The 14832-nt window shown below is 48.8% G+C and overlaps 1 protein-coding gene across 5 annotated transcripts; it reads left to right on the top strand.

Annotated features, from left to right (window-relative positions):
- Positions 1 to 203: 203 nt before the first annotated feature.
- SLC38A5 (solute carrier family 38 member 5) lies at positions 204 to 9340 on the top strand. Of its 5 annotated transcripts, none has more exons than XM_007115731.3 (16): positions 204 to 285; positions 1719 to 1772; positions 1829 to 1928; positions 2272 to 2387; positions 2478 to 2551; positions 3110 to 3202; positions 3329 to 3407; positions 5117 to 5199; positions 5515 to 5573; positions 5675 to 5797; positions 6009 to 6088; positions 6754 to 6854; positions 7109 to 7224; positions 8024 to 8168; positions 8262 to 8365; positions 8865 to 9340. In XM_007115731.3, exons 2-16 carry the CDS (start codon positions 1720 to 1722, stop codon positions 8964 to 8966), a joined length of 1428 nt encoding a protein of 475 aa, XP_007115793.1. In that variant the 5' UTR covers positions 204 to 285; position 1719; the 3' UTR covers positions 8967 to 9340. The 5 variants fall into 5 exon arrangements, with proteins under 5 accessions (XP_007115793.1, XP_007115794.1, XP_007115795.1 ...); XM_007115732.3 differs by having other exon boundaries at positions 1853 to 1928; XM_007115733.1 differs by lacking the exon at positions 204 to 285 and adding an exon at positions 1281 to 1299 and having other exon boundaries at positions 1853 to 1928.
- Positions 9341 to 14832: the final 5492 nt, after the last annotated feature.

Genomic DNA, 14832 nt, shown 5'->3' on the forward strand with positions numbered 1-14832 from the left:
CATGTGGGTTCAGATGAAGGGAGGCACACACACACCCCGACTTCCCCCTGCCCAGAACCAGAAGAGGGAAGCTGAATTAAAGTTAAAACTTTACAGGAAAAAAAATCCGCCTGCCAGATGGGGCCCGGGCAGTGCTGATTAGCTGCCGAGCAAGCCCAGCGGAGTTGATTGGTCAGAGGGCAGGCGAAGGCAGGGTCTGGCTGAGCGGGAGCCCTGCCGCCCGGCGGGGTCCCAGAGCCCTAGTTCTGAGTTGCTGCCGCTTCAAGAGCTGAGAGGAGCAGGGAGGTGAGGAGGGGGTGCTGGCCATCGAGGGGGCTTCTGAGTCCCCAAGGCACGAATGGGGGTCCTGGGAGAGGGCTCAGGGGTTCCCTGGAGGCATTTTTAGCACTAGTGCGGAATTGAATGGGAGGGGGAATCCTTTTGGTACCCTGATCCCAGGAAATGAATTCAGGAGTGGGTGAGAGGCTCCAGAGGGTGCTCATGGCTGACGATGGGGCTCCTTGAGAGCCTTCCCCGACCCAGGAAGGGGATTCAGGGCTTGGGTAGGGGGTTTCCTGGAGGGAGTTTTAGTCACGATGGGGACCTTGAATGGGGGTTTCTGAGATACGGCATTCCCAGGAAGTGAGTTCAGGGCTGGGGGCTTCTTCAGAGACACTCCATCCAGAAGAGGGAGGCTCCAGGCTTGCGTGGGGATCACAGAGACACCCCACCCCAGGAAACACATCAGGCCCTGGGAGGGGGCTTTTGATGATTGTCTCAGAGACAGCTCCTCTTCAGGAGGGGAAATTAGGGTTTGGCCATGTTCCTGAGACACCCCAAGCCCAGAAAGGATCTCAAGTCTGGAAGTGTCTCTAAAGTGACTTCTACTGGAATAGGAGTGTTTAAGACTTGACGAGGGTCCCAGAAAATACTTCTCTAGTCCCTAGAAGGGGGATTAAATGAGGGTCCCTGGGTCACTTCTATCCCTGGAGGGGGGTTCAGTTTGGGGAATTGCTTTTGGCCTCTAGTGAGAATATTCAGAATTGTGGCAGAGAGCAGTTTGCTGCGTCCAGGGGGTGGGGGGTTGGGGTCGCTAAACCCGCCTCCCATCCTCAGCCCCTCCAACAGGTTGCATCAGCTCTGGGCTCAGGCTGGCGGCCCAGGCGGGGAGGAGGGGGGTAGGGGGCGTTAGGAGGGGTGGGGCAGTCAGGCGGACACGTGTCCCTGTAAGGAGTGAGAGGCATGACCACGCGGTGAGGGTGGAGGGAGAGGGGGGTGCGCGGGGGACCGGGGAAGGCAAGAGACAGACAGCAAGAGACAGTGAGTCTGGGGTCTGGGAGGAGAGGCTATCCCAGCTCCAAATGGCCATCTCATCTGCTGAGGGGTCGGTATCTCTCTCTTTCTGTCTCTGTCTCTACCCCTCTATCTCTTGCTGCCCTCTTTTTCTCCATGTCTCAGTGAGTAACTGTTGGCGTCTCTCCCCTGAATCTCTCTCTCTCTCTCTCTCCCATCTCTTTCTTTGTCGGCCTCTCCCTCTTGTCTCCAATTATCTCCACTTATGTCCCTGTCTCTCTAACCCCTCTGTTCCCATTCCCCTCACCTCATCTTTGTGTCTCTGTTTCTATATCTATCGGTTCGTCGCTATTGGACCCCCCCGACCCCCTTCATCTAGTTCTCCCCACTTTGTAAGCCCCCCTGCTCCGTCTCTGAACCCCCCCACCCCATTTCTCTGCCCACAGGATGGAACTGCAGGATCCAAAGATGAACGGAGCCCTCCCCGGGGGTGCTGTGGAGTGAGTTGGGGACCCAAGGGGGTTGAGGTCAGGGATCAGAATTACCTTCTCATCAGCCTCAATTTCCCTGCCTGTTCTAGCTACAGGCAGGAGCACGAGGGCTTCCTGCCCAGCCATAGTCCTTCTCCTGGGAGGAAGCCAGCCCAGTTCATGGATGTGAGTGACCCCACAGGATCTGTCCCAGCTGCACCTTGCCCGGCTCAGCCCCTCCCCTACTGCTCTCTCTTCCCGGTTATTCCCTTCAGCTGTTTTGCCTCTGGTCGCTGCCCCACCCTGCCCTGTTCCTCTCCACTTCCAGCTGCTCCCCTGTAAAATCTCACCTAGCCTTTCCCTTTCCAGCTCTCCTCACCTTCAAATCCGTTTCCTTCCTCTGATGGCCCTTCCTGGGCTTCTCCTCTGCCCCAGTCGCTTCTTCCCTAGTCTTTCCCAGGCCCCAGCACTGGTCTCCTTCCCTGGTCCCCCTCCCCATGTGTGCCCGGGCCTTGCCCCTTACCCGCAGTTCGAGGGGAAGACATCGTTTGGAATGTCAGTGTTCAACCTCAGCAACGCCATCATGGGCAGCGGCATCCTGGGGCTGGCCTATGCCATGGCCCACACAGGGGTCCTCTTCTTCCTGTGAGTCCTAGGCAGTCGGGGGTGGGGGAGGGGTGTGGTGGGCAGGCGGGAGGCCTGGGGGCCAAGTCCGAGCGGTGCCATCTGCCACAGGGCCCTGCTGCTCTGCATCGCTCTTCTGTCTTCGTACTCCATCCATCTCCTGCTGACCTGTGCTGGTGTTGTAGGTGAGACCCAGAGCTCAACCTAGACCTTGGACCCCAGATCCTGGACCCAGGACCCCAGACACCACGCTCAGCTCTCTGGGCTCCAGACCTCAGATGGCACCCTGGCCCTCAGACCTCATCTGGGCTCCCAGATTCCCAACCCTCAGCCCTCAGTCTGGCCATCAAACCAGACCCCCCTACCCCAGACCACTCCATGCCACTTCTAGCCCCCACCCCTCAGTCTGCAGCACACGTACCCATTTAAGCCAGCCCCGCAACCCTGAGACTACCGGTCCTCAGCCCCCAGCTCACAGACTTCACTCCTGCCATGGCCTCAGTCCATATCCTGCCCCAAGACCCCAACGAGCCACATCCGGCCCCCAACCTTCTCCCTGGCCCGCAGATCCACCTACCAGACTCCAACCCCAGCTGCTTAGCCCTCACCTCCAGCTCCCAGCAATGAGGCCCAATTAGCCCAAGCCCCAGCTCCCCAGCTCCCAGACTCTCTGGCCTCCAACTCATCTCTGGCCTGGTCTCCTCGACCTACAACCTGTTCCTTTCTGGTCCCCTCCCCTCCAGGCATCCGAGCCTACGAACAGCTGGGACAGAGGGCGCTGGGGCCTGCGGGGAAGGTAGTGGTGGCCGCGGTCATCTGTCTGCACAATGTTGGGGGTGAGGACTCTGGGGGATGGGGGTCAGCTTGGGGGAAGAGGGCGGGCTGAGGTGGGCTTCCCCAGGCTGGGGTGGGAGGGAGATGAGAGGGACCCTTCTGCTTACGCCTCCCCCCACCTGCACCAGCCATGTCCAGTTACCTGTTCATCATCAAATCCGAACTCCCCCTGGTTATCGGCACTTTCCTGGACATGGACCCTGAGGGGTGAGTGTGCAACACCCCTTGGCTCTGGCCCACAGACCACTGATTCTGCCCGTGAGGTCTGGCTACTAGCTTCAACTGTGTGTCCAGCTGACCCCCAGGTCTTCCATTTTGAGACAGTTGGGCAGGCCAGTTTGTTCAGACTGCGATTCCTGTGTGTTGTGATGCCAGTAGTATGTGTGACTGTTGCTCTGGCTGTAGGAGTCCAGTAAGACCATGTGTTGATTTTTGTGACTGTTCTGGCTGACTCTGTGTGTGCAGTGTACTCTGATGTTGACCGTGTGGCTGTACCTATCCGGTTGACCTAAACTCTGTCCTTGGGTTTGATTCTGTGACTCTTATACTGGCAGGTTCTCTGGCCATCTGTATGCTAGCTGACTACAGCTGTGTCCTGTATACTGTGGCTCCAACCATGTGTGTTTGACATTTGCTTACTCTGACTTTCTCTGTCCAGTGGATTCTGTTTGATTCTGGGTCCATTAGGCTGGCTGAATCTGTCTAGCTATAAGTGTATGGTCACTGACTCCAAGAGAGTATGTGCGTGTGTGTGTGCAGTGTACCGTGCTGCCAGCTAAGTATACATGATTTGTGTTTAACTTTCTGTGTTTAACTTGGTGACCATCGTTCTGGCAAATTCTATCTGGCTGTTTGTGTGTGATCCTCAACTACAACTGTATATGTCTTCTGTATTATGGTTCTAGCCATGTATGTTTGCCTGTTGTTCTGAGTATGTATCCAGCTGACTGTGTGTTTAATTCTGGATCCATCAGCGGCTGGCTGAATCTTTTCAGTTGTTTGTATACGATAGCTGATTCTGTGTATACTGTTAGATCTTTGGTTTGATCCTGAAACCATCCGGGTAGCTGACAGTCTATGTGACTAGGTGTGTCTAATTATTATAATTAGTTCCCACTATATATATGACCAATGGTGCTTTGTTGGTTTATGTCTGTGTAACTGTGTGTCTAAGGTAGAAAGAGAATGTGTGACTACCTGGAGCATAGTAAGCACTTAATAAAATTCTTTTGAATAAATGAGCAGTTGTTCAGTCAATTCTGTATTAACAGACTATCTTGCCTGGGCACCTCTCTCCAATCTCTGTACAGATCTTGCTCTTTCTTTGAGCTTGGTTCCAACTGAGTGGCCAGCTGGCTGATTCTGTCTCTATTTCCATCTTTGACTGTGTGGCCAAATCGGCCCAGCCACTTTCAGGTGCTCAACAAACCTTGAGTTATTCAAACAACCACACATGTGTGTTTCTGACTTTTTGTCTGACTCTGCATTGTTCCCTGCCTGCCAGATCATCAGACTGGTGTTCTACCTATCAGACATACCAGGGTCATGACTCTCTCTGTGTCTGGTACCTTGTGTTGGACTATGTGAGTCTGGCTGATGTGGGGTATTGTTTGCTCATCTGGTTGTATGTCCATTTGAGGTCTGATGGCACAGTTTTGTCCAGCTGTGTGTGTGTTTCCAGCTATATCCCTCTGACTGTGTGTGACTGACAGTCTGATAATCTGTCTGGCTGTTTCCATCAATCATTTTGTGCCATTTGTCTCTGTAACCACCTGGATGACTTCTCACAGCTGAGGGGTCAGCCCATCTCTCCTGACTGCATGCAGAAACCTCTCTGTCCAGCTGTCTTCTATGAGCGTCTGCCTGACAGTTTTCTTTGGTAGGCAGCTAGTCACTATGTTTACCTGTCTCCTTAGGGACTGGTTCTTGAAGGGAAACCTCCTCATCATCATTGTCAGTGTGTTAATCATCCTGCCACTGGCCCTCATGAGACACTTGGGTAAGAGGCTTCCTGCGTTGGTCCTTGGATGGTGGAATTAGAGAAGGGGAGCCAGATTCAAAGAATCTCCACTTTCAAGGGCTGTGGAATACCAGAGGAGAGCTTGTTTGGTGTGGGTTTTTAACAGATGAATAGGAGTTTTCTAAGTGTGTGTGTGTGTGTGTGTGTGTAGGGGGGTGGTCCAGGTAGAAGTAGAAGTTTGTGCAACGTGTGGCAAAATTGGGGTGAGGGGGCCTTGAAAGCCAGCCTGGGGGGTTGATATTTGCTCTGGGGGGTTACCTTGATTTCTGAGGCTCCATATATTGCCCCTTGCAGGCTACCTGGGGTATACCAGTGGTCTCTCTCTGACCTGCATGCTATTTTTCCTCATTTCGGTGAGTCTGAGGGAGAAGGACATGAAAAAGTGTGGAGGGAGTTTGGGGCATTGGGACATAGCCTTCCCCATGACCTCACTTCCACACTCTCCCTCCCCCAGGTCATCTATAAGAAGTTCCAGCTTGGCTGTGCTATAGGCCACAATGAGACAGCAGTGGAGAGGAAGAGCCCCCCAAGCCTCAACACAAGCTGTGAGGCCCAGATGTTCACAGCTGACTCACAGGTTGGTGTGCAGGCATATGTCTATGCCTTGCACCGCACTCAGGTCCTCTGGTTCTGTCACACAGTGCACTCTGCTCAGAGTGGAGCCAGGTATCAGACACTGGGGGCTTCCATGTGTCTGATATGGAGGGCAGTGGTGGGGCTGGGGGGATGGGGAGGAGAGGATGGAACCCTGCAGGCTCTAATCTCTTGTACTTGGGCCACTCCCCCAGATGTTCTACACAGTGCCCATTATGGCTTTTGCTTTTGTCTGCCACCCTGAGGTGCTGCCCATCTACACAGAACTCTGCCGGTGAGTGGGCAGGCAAGTGGGCACACGTGATGGGGCAGCAGGTGGGGTGATAGTCATAATGTCTGATAAGCTCTACAACAGTCCTTGTGCTGTAGCTTGATTGTGGCTAGATTGTGCCAAGGGAGGGGTTTGAGGTGGCCAGGAGGCCTTGGGGACACAGGGCAATGACTGTTTACTAATTGGGACTTAAGTATTCTACTCTTTTAACATCCAGTACAAGTGTGAATGGACAAGTGGGGAGGCTGAGAAGATGAGCTGGAGGGGTGGCATACGTGGATGGGATGTGGAGATGGGGATGGTCAGATGGAGAGGGATATGGATGGACAAAGGGAGGGCAGAGATGATATGATGGGGGGATGTGTGGATGATCAGTCAGAGGGACAGCATGGATGATCAGAATGAAGGGAGAGGCTGTGACAGTCTAATGGAAGAGAGAGGCAGAGATGGGTGGAGAGATAGGCAAAGATGATCATATGGGGTAAGATGGATGGACAGAGAAGGGGGGCGTGGCTAGTACAGGGGAGGCAGAGATGGGCATCCCAGTGTGTACTAGCTGAACTTCAGCTCTGGGAGGAGGGGACTCTGGAGGGTGGGGGCTGGTTTTGAGGGGCCTGGACCAAGTCCAAGGGTCTGGGCATGACAGTTCTATGACCTCTATACCTCAGGCCCTCCAAGCGCAGAATGCAGGCCGTGGCCAATGTGTCCATTGGGGCCATGTTCTGCATGTATGCACTCACAGCGACCTTTGGCTACCTGACCTTCTACAGTGAGTGGGGCTGGGGCCACGGTTGGGTAGGGAGCTGGGATGGGGACTGGGCAGACTGCTAGGCAGGAACCTGAGCATTTTCCCTCCATGCCCTCAGTCCTATCAGTTTCCAAAGGGACTGTATGCATCACACATGGAGATTTTGTCACCGTGTGTGTGTGTGGGGGGGTGTGCGCGCGTGCACACGTATATGTTTCTGGGACGCTGGTCCTGGTGCTCCAATCACATCCCGTATCCCATGTCCCATGTCCCAGGCAGCGTGGAGGCGGAGATGCTGCACATGTACAGCCAGCAGGATCTGCTCATCCTCTGTGTGCGCCTAGCCGTGCTGCTTGCGGTGACTCTCACTGTGCCAGTCGTGCTGTTCCCTGTGAGTTGGGGGCGAGGGTGGGCCCATGGAGTGGAGGGACATGGATGGATGGGTAGAGGGCATAGACAGGAATGTTTGGATGGACAGTGGAGATGGGAGTGGATGGATAGAGGAGGCTGGGATGGACAGACAGGGAAGGCAGAGTTGTCAGATGGACAGAGAGGGCAAAAATAGATGGTCAGACACAAGGTGGACATAGATGGCAGAGCAGAAAGAATCAGGAGGACAGGGGCAGTCAGTTGGAGGGAGGAGGCGCAGATGTCTGGCTAGACAGAAGAGGGAGGCAGGAATAGTCAGACAGGGAAGAGGCACAGATAGACATTCAGAATGGAGAAATAGGGATGGCCAGAAAAAGGGTGGAGGCAGGAGTAGTGAGGTGTAGGAGGGACAAGGCTCTCAGATGGAGAGGTGGGATGACTAGACGGGGGCGGGGAAGGTATGGAGGTTGTCAGATGGAGAGAGAGGGACAGGGATCTCAGGGTGAAAGCACAAGTGGGTGGTCAGACAGGAGGAGGCAGATAGTTGGATAGAGGAGGAGGACAAGATTTCAGACAGTGAGTGGAGGAATAGATGGATGATCAGACAGAAGGAAGAGTCATGGGTTGTCAGACAGAAGGGAGGCAGGATGCTCATTCAGAAGGTGGAAGCACAGAAGGATGGTCAGACAGGGTGGAGAGACAGTCAGATGGAGGGGAAATCAGGGATCTCAGACTGAGGGCAGTGTTAAAGACAGATGAGTACATGGAAGGGGAGGTAGTGCTTGAGCCCTGACCTGTGTCCTACCCTACTCTGGTCACAGATCCGCCGGGCTCTGCAGCAGCTGCTCTTCCCAAGCAAGGCCTTCAGCTGGCCACGCCATGTGGCCATAGCCCTGATCCTCCTTGTCTTGGTCAATGTCCTCGTCATCTGCGTGCCAACTATCCGGGATATCTTTGGGGTTATCGGTCAGTACCCCCAACCCCAGTCCCAGACTCCACCTAATATGGGCCTTGTACCCCAAACTTACATTGATTCTGTCCCTCCTGCTTGTCCTTCAGGGTCCACCTCAGCCCCCAGCCTCATTTTCATCCTTCCCAGCGTCTTCTACCTCCGCATTGTACCCTCTGAGGTGGAGCCCCTCTACTCCTGGCCCAAGATCCTGGTGAGCATTCCAGGGGAGGGCCGGGGAAAGAGGGAGCATTCTGAGAAGGGAGCACTCCAGGATGGCTAGAAGTTGAAGGAACATTTTCAAGAGGAGGCTCGGTGGGGAGGGGTGCAGATGGTCTAGAAGAATGAAAGAGATTGTCATAGGAAGGGCCTGAGCAGACAGAGCACAAGAAGGGTCTAAGAAGACAGGAAGCACTCAAAAGGGGGCTGGCTTATAGGAAGCATTCTTCAGACAGATGGAAGGAGCACTCTTAGAAGAGGGTTGGAACGTTTTCAAGGAGGATGTGGGAGAGTACTCCCTGAAGGGTTCTAGGAAGTTGGAAGGAGGATTCACAGGAAGGCGCTGGTTTTAAGGAAGGAGAGGGAGCAGGAAAGGAGGGTCATGAATGAATGGGGCAGTCTCTGGAGGGGGTGGAGGGCTTGAGGAACATCCTTTGGAGGAGCTTGGGTGTAGGTACCCAACCAGCTCCATCTTTTCTCCCTCACATCCACAGGCTCTGTGTTTTGGTATCCTGGGGGTCCTCTTCATGGCGATCAGTCTAGGTTTCATGTTTGCCAACTGGGCCACAGGCCAGAGCCATGTATCTGGACACTGACCAAGCCCTGCTCCGCCTGGGCCCCCGTGTGCATATGCCTGTGCACGTGGAGTAAGATGGGGCTGCTCTCCCGGGTCCCTCCTGCCTGGGGTGTGGAGGTGGCTGGTTCCCATCAACGTGGCTGTTTCCCATCAACATGGCTGTTGGAGGTAGGGGGCTACAGAGGCTGAAGAGTGGTCCTCTCCCTTCCTCCCCAGGGAATGCTGAGCTTGGATCATGGCCCTAACCCCAACTCCAGCCCCACAGGAGGAGGGGGAGGCCAGGTCCTTGGGGAGCCCCTGCCCAGCCCAGTCTTTTCTGCCTCCTCCTGGCAGAAGCTGTTTGTCAGGATCACCCTCGAGCTAAAGGGGAAGAATAAAGATGCTGAATTGCAACTCTGGCTTCAGTTTTTTTATCTCTTTCTAGGACTTCTTGGGGGACCTTTCCTAGGTTCACACAGGGGTAGATTGAGACAGGATCACCCTCGAGCTAAAGGGGAAGAATAAAGATGCTGAATTGCAACTCTGGCTTCAGTTTTTTTATCTCTTTCTAGGACTTCTTGGGGGACCTTTCCTAGGTTCACACAGGGGTAGATTGAGACAGGATCACCCTCGAGCTAAAGGGGAAGAATAAAGATGCTGAATTGCAACTCTGGCTTCAGTTTTTTTATCTCTTTCTAGGACTTCTTGGGGGACCTTCCTAGGTTCACACAGGGGTAGATTGAGACCCCGAGAGTAGGACTGCCAGCTCTCATCTGTTCACCCATATCTCCACAGTTCAGTAGCTCGCTACACAACTCATAGGTCTGTTCACTTGCTCACTCAGGAAATATCTCTTGAGAGCCTACTGGCTGCCAGGCACTGCTGTAGGTGCTGGGGATATAGCAATGTATCAAGCAGACAATAACCCCTGAAGTTGATGTTCTAACACAAGAAAGGGCAAACTATTGCCTGCAGGCAAAATTCAGCCCACTGCCTTCTTGTATGTCCCCCAAGCTAAGAATGGTCTGCACATTTCTAAATGATTGAAAAAAAATAAAAAGAAGAATAATTTGTGACCCTTGAAAATTAATATGAAATTAAATTTCAGTGTCTGCAAATAAAGTTTTATTAAAACACAGTCACGCTTGTTCATTTACACATTGTTGATGCTTCTTTAGTGCTACAGCAGCAGAGCTGAGGAGTTGCAACAGAGACCATAGGGCTCACAAAGTCCAAGCTATTTATTATCTGGCCCTTTTCAGGAAAAAATTGCTGATCTCTGATCTAGTAGAAGAGAGGAAAACAGATAATCATTCCTGATAAAGATGAGCACTATGAGGAAAATGAGTGATGACTGTGACGCCGGGGGCGGTGGTCGGGGGGTGGGGGCAGTCAGGGAGACCTCACTGAGGAAAGGACAAGAAGCTGGGTCCTCGATTGGCTAGAAGGAGCAAGTCCCATGGTTATTTAGACAAAGTTCCAGACAGAGGCAGCAGCAAGTGCAGAGGGCCTGAGGTAGGAGCAAGCATAACAGGTCCGAGGAGCCAGGGTGGCCATTTTGCTCTCTCATCAGCCAATTACACCACAGCCTTGCCAACAGCCTGTTATGAAACATGGAATTTTGCCCCCCAATAGGTGAAAATGGTATTACTTTTAAAATTCACATGTGTTTCTTGATGAAAGAAGTTTTCAAGTGTTTAAGAGACATTCATTTGTCTTCTCAGATAATTTTTATGCATATACAAGCCACTACAGTTATATAATCTTTTTTCTCCTCTCCATATTTAGAAATGGGGCAGTTGACTATAGTTGATTACTTCTGTATACTCCTTGTTTCACTGTTCCTTCCTTCCTTACTGCCACTAAAGTTAAGCACAACAAGCTTGCTTTTTAAAAAAAAAATTATTTTAAAAATTTATTTATTTTTTGGCTGTGTTGGGTCTTCATTGCTGCATGCGGGCTCTCTCTAGTTGTGGCGAGTGGGGGCTACTCTTTGTTGCAGTGCACGGACTTCTCACTGCGGTGGCTTCTCTCGTTGTGGAGCATGGGCTCTAGGTGTGGGGGCTCAGTAGTTGTGGCTCGCGGGCTCTAGGGCGCAGGCTCAGCAGTTGTGGTGCATGGGCTTAGTTGCTCTGCAGCATGTGGGATCTTCCTGGGCCAGGGCTCAAACCCGTGTCCCCTGCACTGGCAGGTGGATTCTTAGCCCCTGTGCCACAAGGGAAGCTCAACAAGCTTGCTTTTTAATAATAAATGCTAACTTGAAATTCCAGTGCCTGGCCTTAAAAATGTAAATCTTCATATTGAACACCACCCAAAGAGATCATCCTCTCAACAGGGTCTCTTGCAGAGTGAAACTTAAATTTTGATGAAGTCTAATTTATCTTTTTTTTAATGGGTTGTGCTTTTGGTGTTATGTTTAAGAACTCTTCATCATGCTCGAGTTTTAAATTTTTATGTTTTACATTTAAATCTATGATCCATTTGAATTAATTTTTATATTAGGTATGAGGTTTAGGTCAATGTTCTTTTTGGGGAGCCTATGGATATCCAGTTGCTCCAGCATCATTTCTTAAGAAGACAATCCTTCTTCCACTGAATTACTTTTGTAATTTTGTAAAAAAATCAGTGTGCAACTATTTCTGGGTTTTCTGTTTTGTTCCATTGATCTATGTGTCTATTTACTCCCCAACATCACAGTTCTGATTCCTTGAAATTTGGTAGAGTGATTCCTTCCACTTTATTCTTTTTCAAAATTGTTTTTAGTTATTCTAGTTCCTTTGCCTTTCCATATAAACTTTAGAATAATCTTGTCTATAGCTACAATATTGCTGGAATTTTGATAAGAATTGCATTAAGTCTGTATATCAGAATGTGGAAAACTGACACCTTTACTATGTTGCGTCTTCTCTGGTTCTTTTCCTCAATGTTTTGTAGTTTTCAGCATACAAATTCTATACATGTTTTATTAGATTTATACCTAAGTATTTCATTTTCTTTGCAGCAATTGTAAATGATATTATGTTTTAAATCTCAGTCCTCATGTGTTCATTGCCCACTATTCCCACTATTGATCACTATTCGTCAATATTGATTTGGACATGATGCCCAGTGCAATAAGAGGGATAAGTATTTTGAAATGATGGTAAATATAATATTTTTTTCAGATGATGAGATTATCTACTTAGGAGGTCCAAGAAAATCAACAAAAGTATTAGAATTAGAAAAAGAATTCAGTAAGTTGGCATGGACACAAAATAAATATCCAAAAATCAACTTGTATTCCTACCTCTTGGCAATAATCAGATAGAAATTATAACGGGGGAAAATATTCCATTTACAACAACAATAAAATGGTTAAAAAAACTCACTAAGAATAAACTGAATCAGAAATATGCATGACTATAGTAACAACACTATAAAACTGAACTCAAGAATAGAAAAGAAAATAGGAATAAATTTGCAGAAATATTCTATTCCTGGATGAGGAGATTCAATATTGTACAGATGTCTTTTTTTTTTTTTCGGCGGTACGCGGGCCTCTCACTGCCGCGGCCTCTCCCGTTGCGGAGCACAGGCTCTGGACGCGCGGGCTCAGCGGCCATGGCTCACGGGCCCAGCCCCTCCGCGGCATGTGGGATCTTCCCGGACCGGGGCACGAACCCACGTCCCCTGCATCGGCAGGCGGACTCTCAACCACTGCGCCACCAGGGAAGCCCAGATGTCATTTTTTTTTAGTTTATTAATTTATTTTTGGCTGCATTGGGTCTTCGTTTCTGCATGGGCTTTCTCTCGTTGCGGTGAGCGGGGGTTACTCTTTGTTGCGGTGTGCGGGCTTCTCATTGCAGTGGCTTCTATTGTTGCAGAGCATGGACTCTAGGCACGCGGGCTTCAGTAGTTGTGGCACATGGACTCAGTAGTTGTGGCTCGCGGGCTCTATAGCTCAGGCTCAGTGTTTGTGGCGCACGAGCTTAGTTGCTCCACTGCATGTGGGATCCTCCCGGACTAGGGCTCGAACCCGTGTCCTCAGCATTGGCAGGCAGATTCTTAACCTGCCACCACTGCGCCACCAGGGAAGTCCCCAGATGTCATTTCTGATATCTATTTTATACAATTTCTATGTACTGCAATTTTCTACTTAATGCAATTTCTAAACAAAATCCAGGTGGGATTTTCTTTGGATTATGACTGGGTTTTTTTGGATTATGCTATATTGATTCTAAAGTTTGCCAGTGGAAAACCAAGTGGCAGAAGAATAAATATATCGGAATAGCCAATAATTATTTTTAGTTTTTACGAATTATTTGAAGTTTAGAAAATTATGAAACATTTTTATTTATTCTTTTGAGAAAATAATCAGATGTACAAGCCTGAATTCTTTTTTTTAAATTGTGATATAATTGACATATAACATTATATTAGTTTCAGGTGTACAACATAATGATTCAATGTTTGTATATACTGTGAAATGATCACCACAATAAGTCAAGTTAACATCCATTACCACACATAGTTACACATTTTTTTTCTTGTGATGAGAACTTTTAAGATCAGTTCTCTTAAGCCCCACACGCAGCAATGAAGACCCAACGCAGCCAAAAATAAATAAATAAATAAAATTTATTTTTTAAAAAAAGATCAATTCTCTTAGCAACTTTCAAATATACAGTATAGTATTATTAACTATAGTCACCATGCTGTACATTACATCACCAGGATTTATTTATTTTACAACTAAGATTTTTTTGCAAAAGAATAGTAGGGTATTCTTGCCTTAACAAATGCTGAGATGTACTTAAAAATCAGTAAGGGGCCTGGAATAGTGCCTCTTCCTACAGAGGTGTCCATATCCTTATCCCCAGAACCTGTGAATATGTTGTTATATGTAAAGGGGAATTAAAATTGCAGGTGGAATTAAGGTTGCTAAACTTTTAAAATAGATTATCCTGGATTATCTGGGTGGGTCTAAGGTAATCACAAGGGACTTTATAAGTGGAAGATGGAAGCAGGAGTCAGAGAAAGAGATGTGATGACAGAAGCAGGGTCAGAGAGATGGTATGTGTTGGCTTCATGGATGAAGGAAAGGGGACCATGAGGCAAGGAATGTGGGCAGCCTCTAGAAGCTGGAAAAAGCCAGAAAATGGTTTCTTTTCTGGAGCCTCCAGAAAGGAACACAGCCCTGGGAACACCTTGATTTTAGCCCAGTGAGACTCATTTTGAATTTCTGACCTAGAGAGGTATAAGATAATAAATTTGTGTTGTTTTAAGTCACTAAGTATGTGGTAATTTGTTATAACAGCAAGAGAAAACTAATACACAGAGAAACAATTAGTGAAACAAAATAGAAAGATGATAAAATAAGCTGACCTATATACAAAACTTTAACATGCATTTCCAAACAATGGGCAAAAGACAGATTGTATAGTAAATGAAAGTTTGACAAGTGTCCATCCATTTGGAAAAAATAAAGATTAAATTCTTACCTTTACCACATAAAATAATAAATTCAAGAAAAATTAGAGATTTAAATGTGAAAATTTGAAGTCATAAAGAACTAGAAGAAAATTTATGAAAATATTATGATAAATCTTGAGGTGGCATGGAATTTCTTGTCATTACACCAAGGGTAAGAGCAACAAATCTGCCATATTTAAGATGTAAAAATTAAAGTGGTACCTAAGTCAAAAGACACCACAGACAACCATTTGAAAAGCAAATTTGAAGGAAAATGTTGAAACGTTGTAGGGGAGGAAAAAAATCTTTTCCTTCTACCATCCTAGGTTCTTGGTTGGGGCTCTGTAACAAAAGACATTAATAAGAGGAAAACAAGTGGAAGTTTACTAATATGTGTAAATCATATACAGATGGGAGAGACTCAGGGATGAGTAACTCAAAGTGTTGGCTAGAGC

This window comes from Physeter macrocephalus, chromosome 21, assembly GCF_002837175.3.
Source record: "Physeter macrocephalus isolate SW-GA chromosome 21, ASM283717v5, whole genome shotgun sequence".
NCBI lineage: Eukaryota > Metazoa > Chordata > Mammalia > Artiodactyla > Physeteridae > Physeter > Physeter macrocephalus.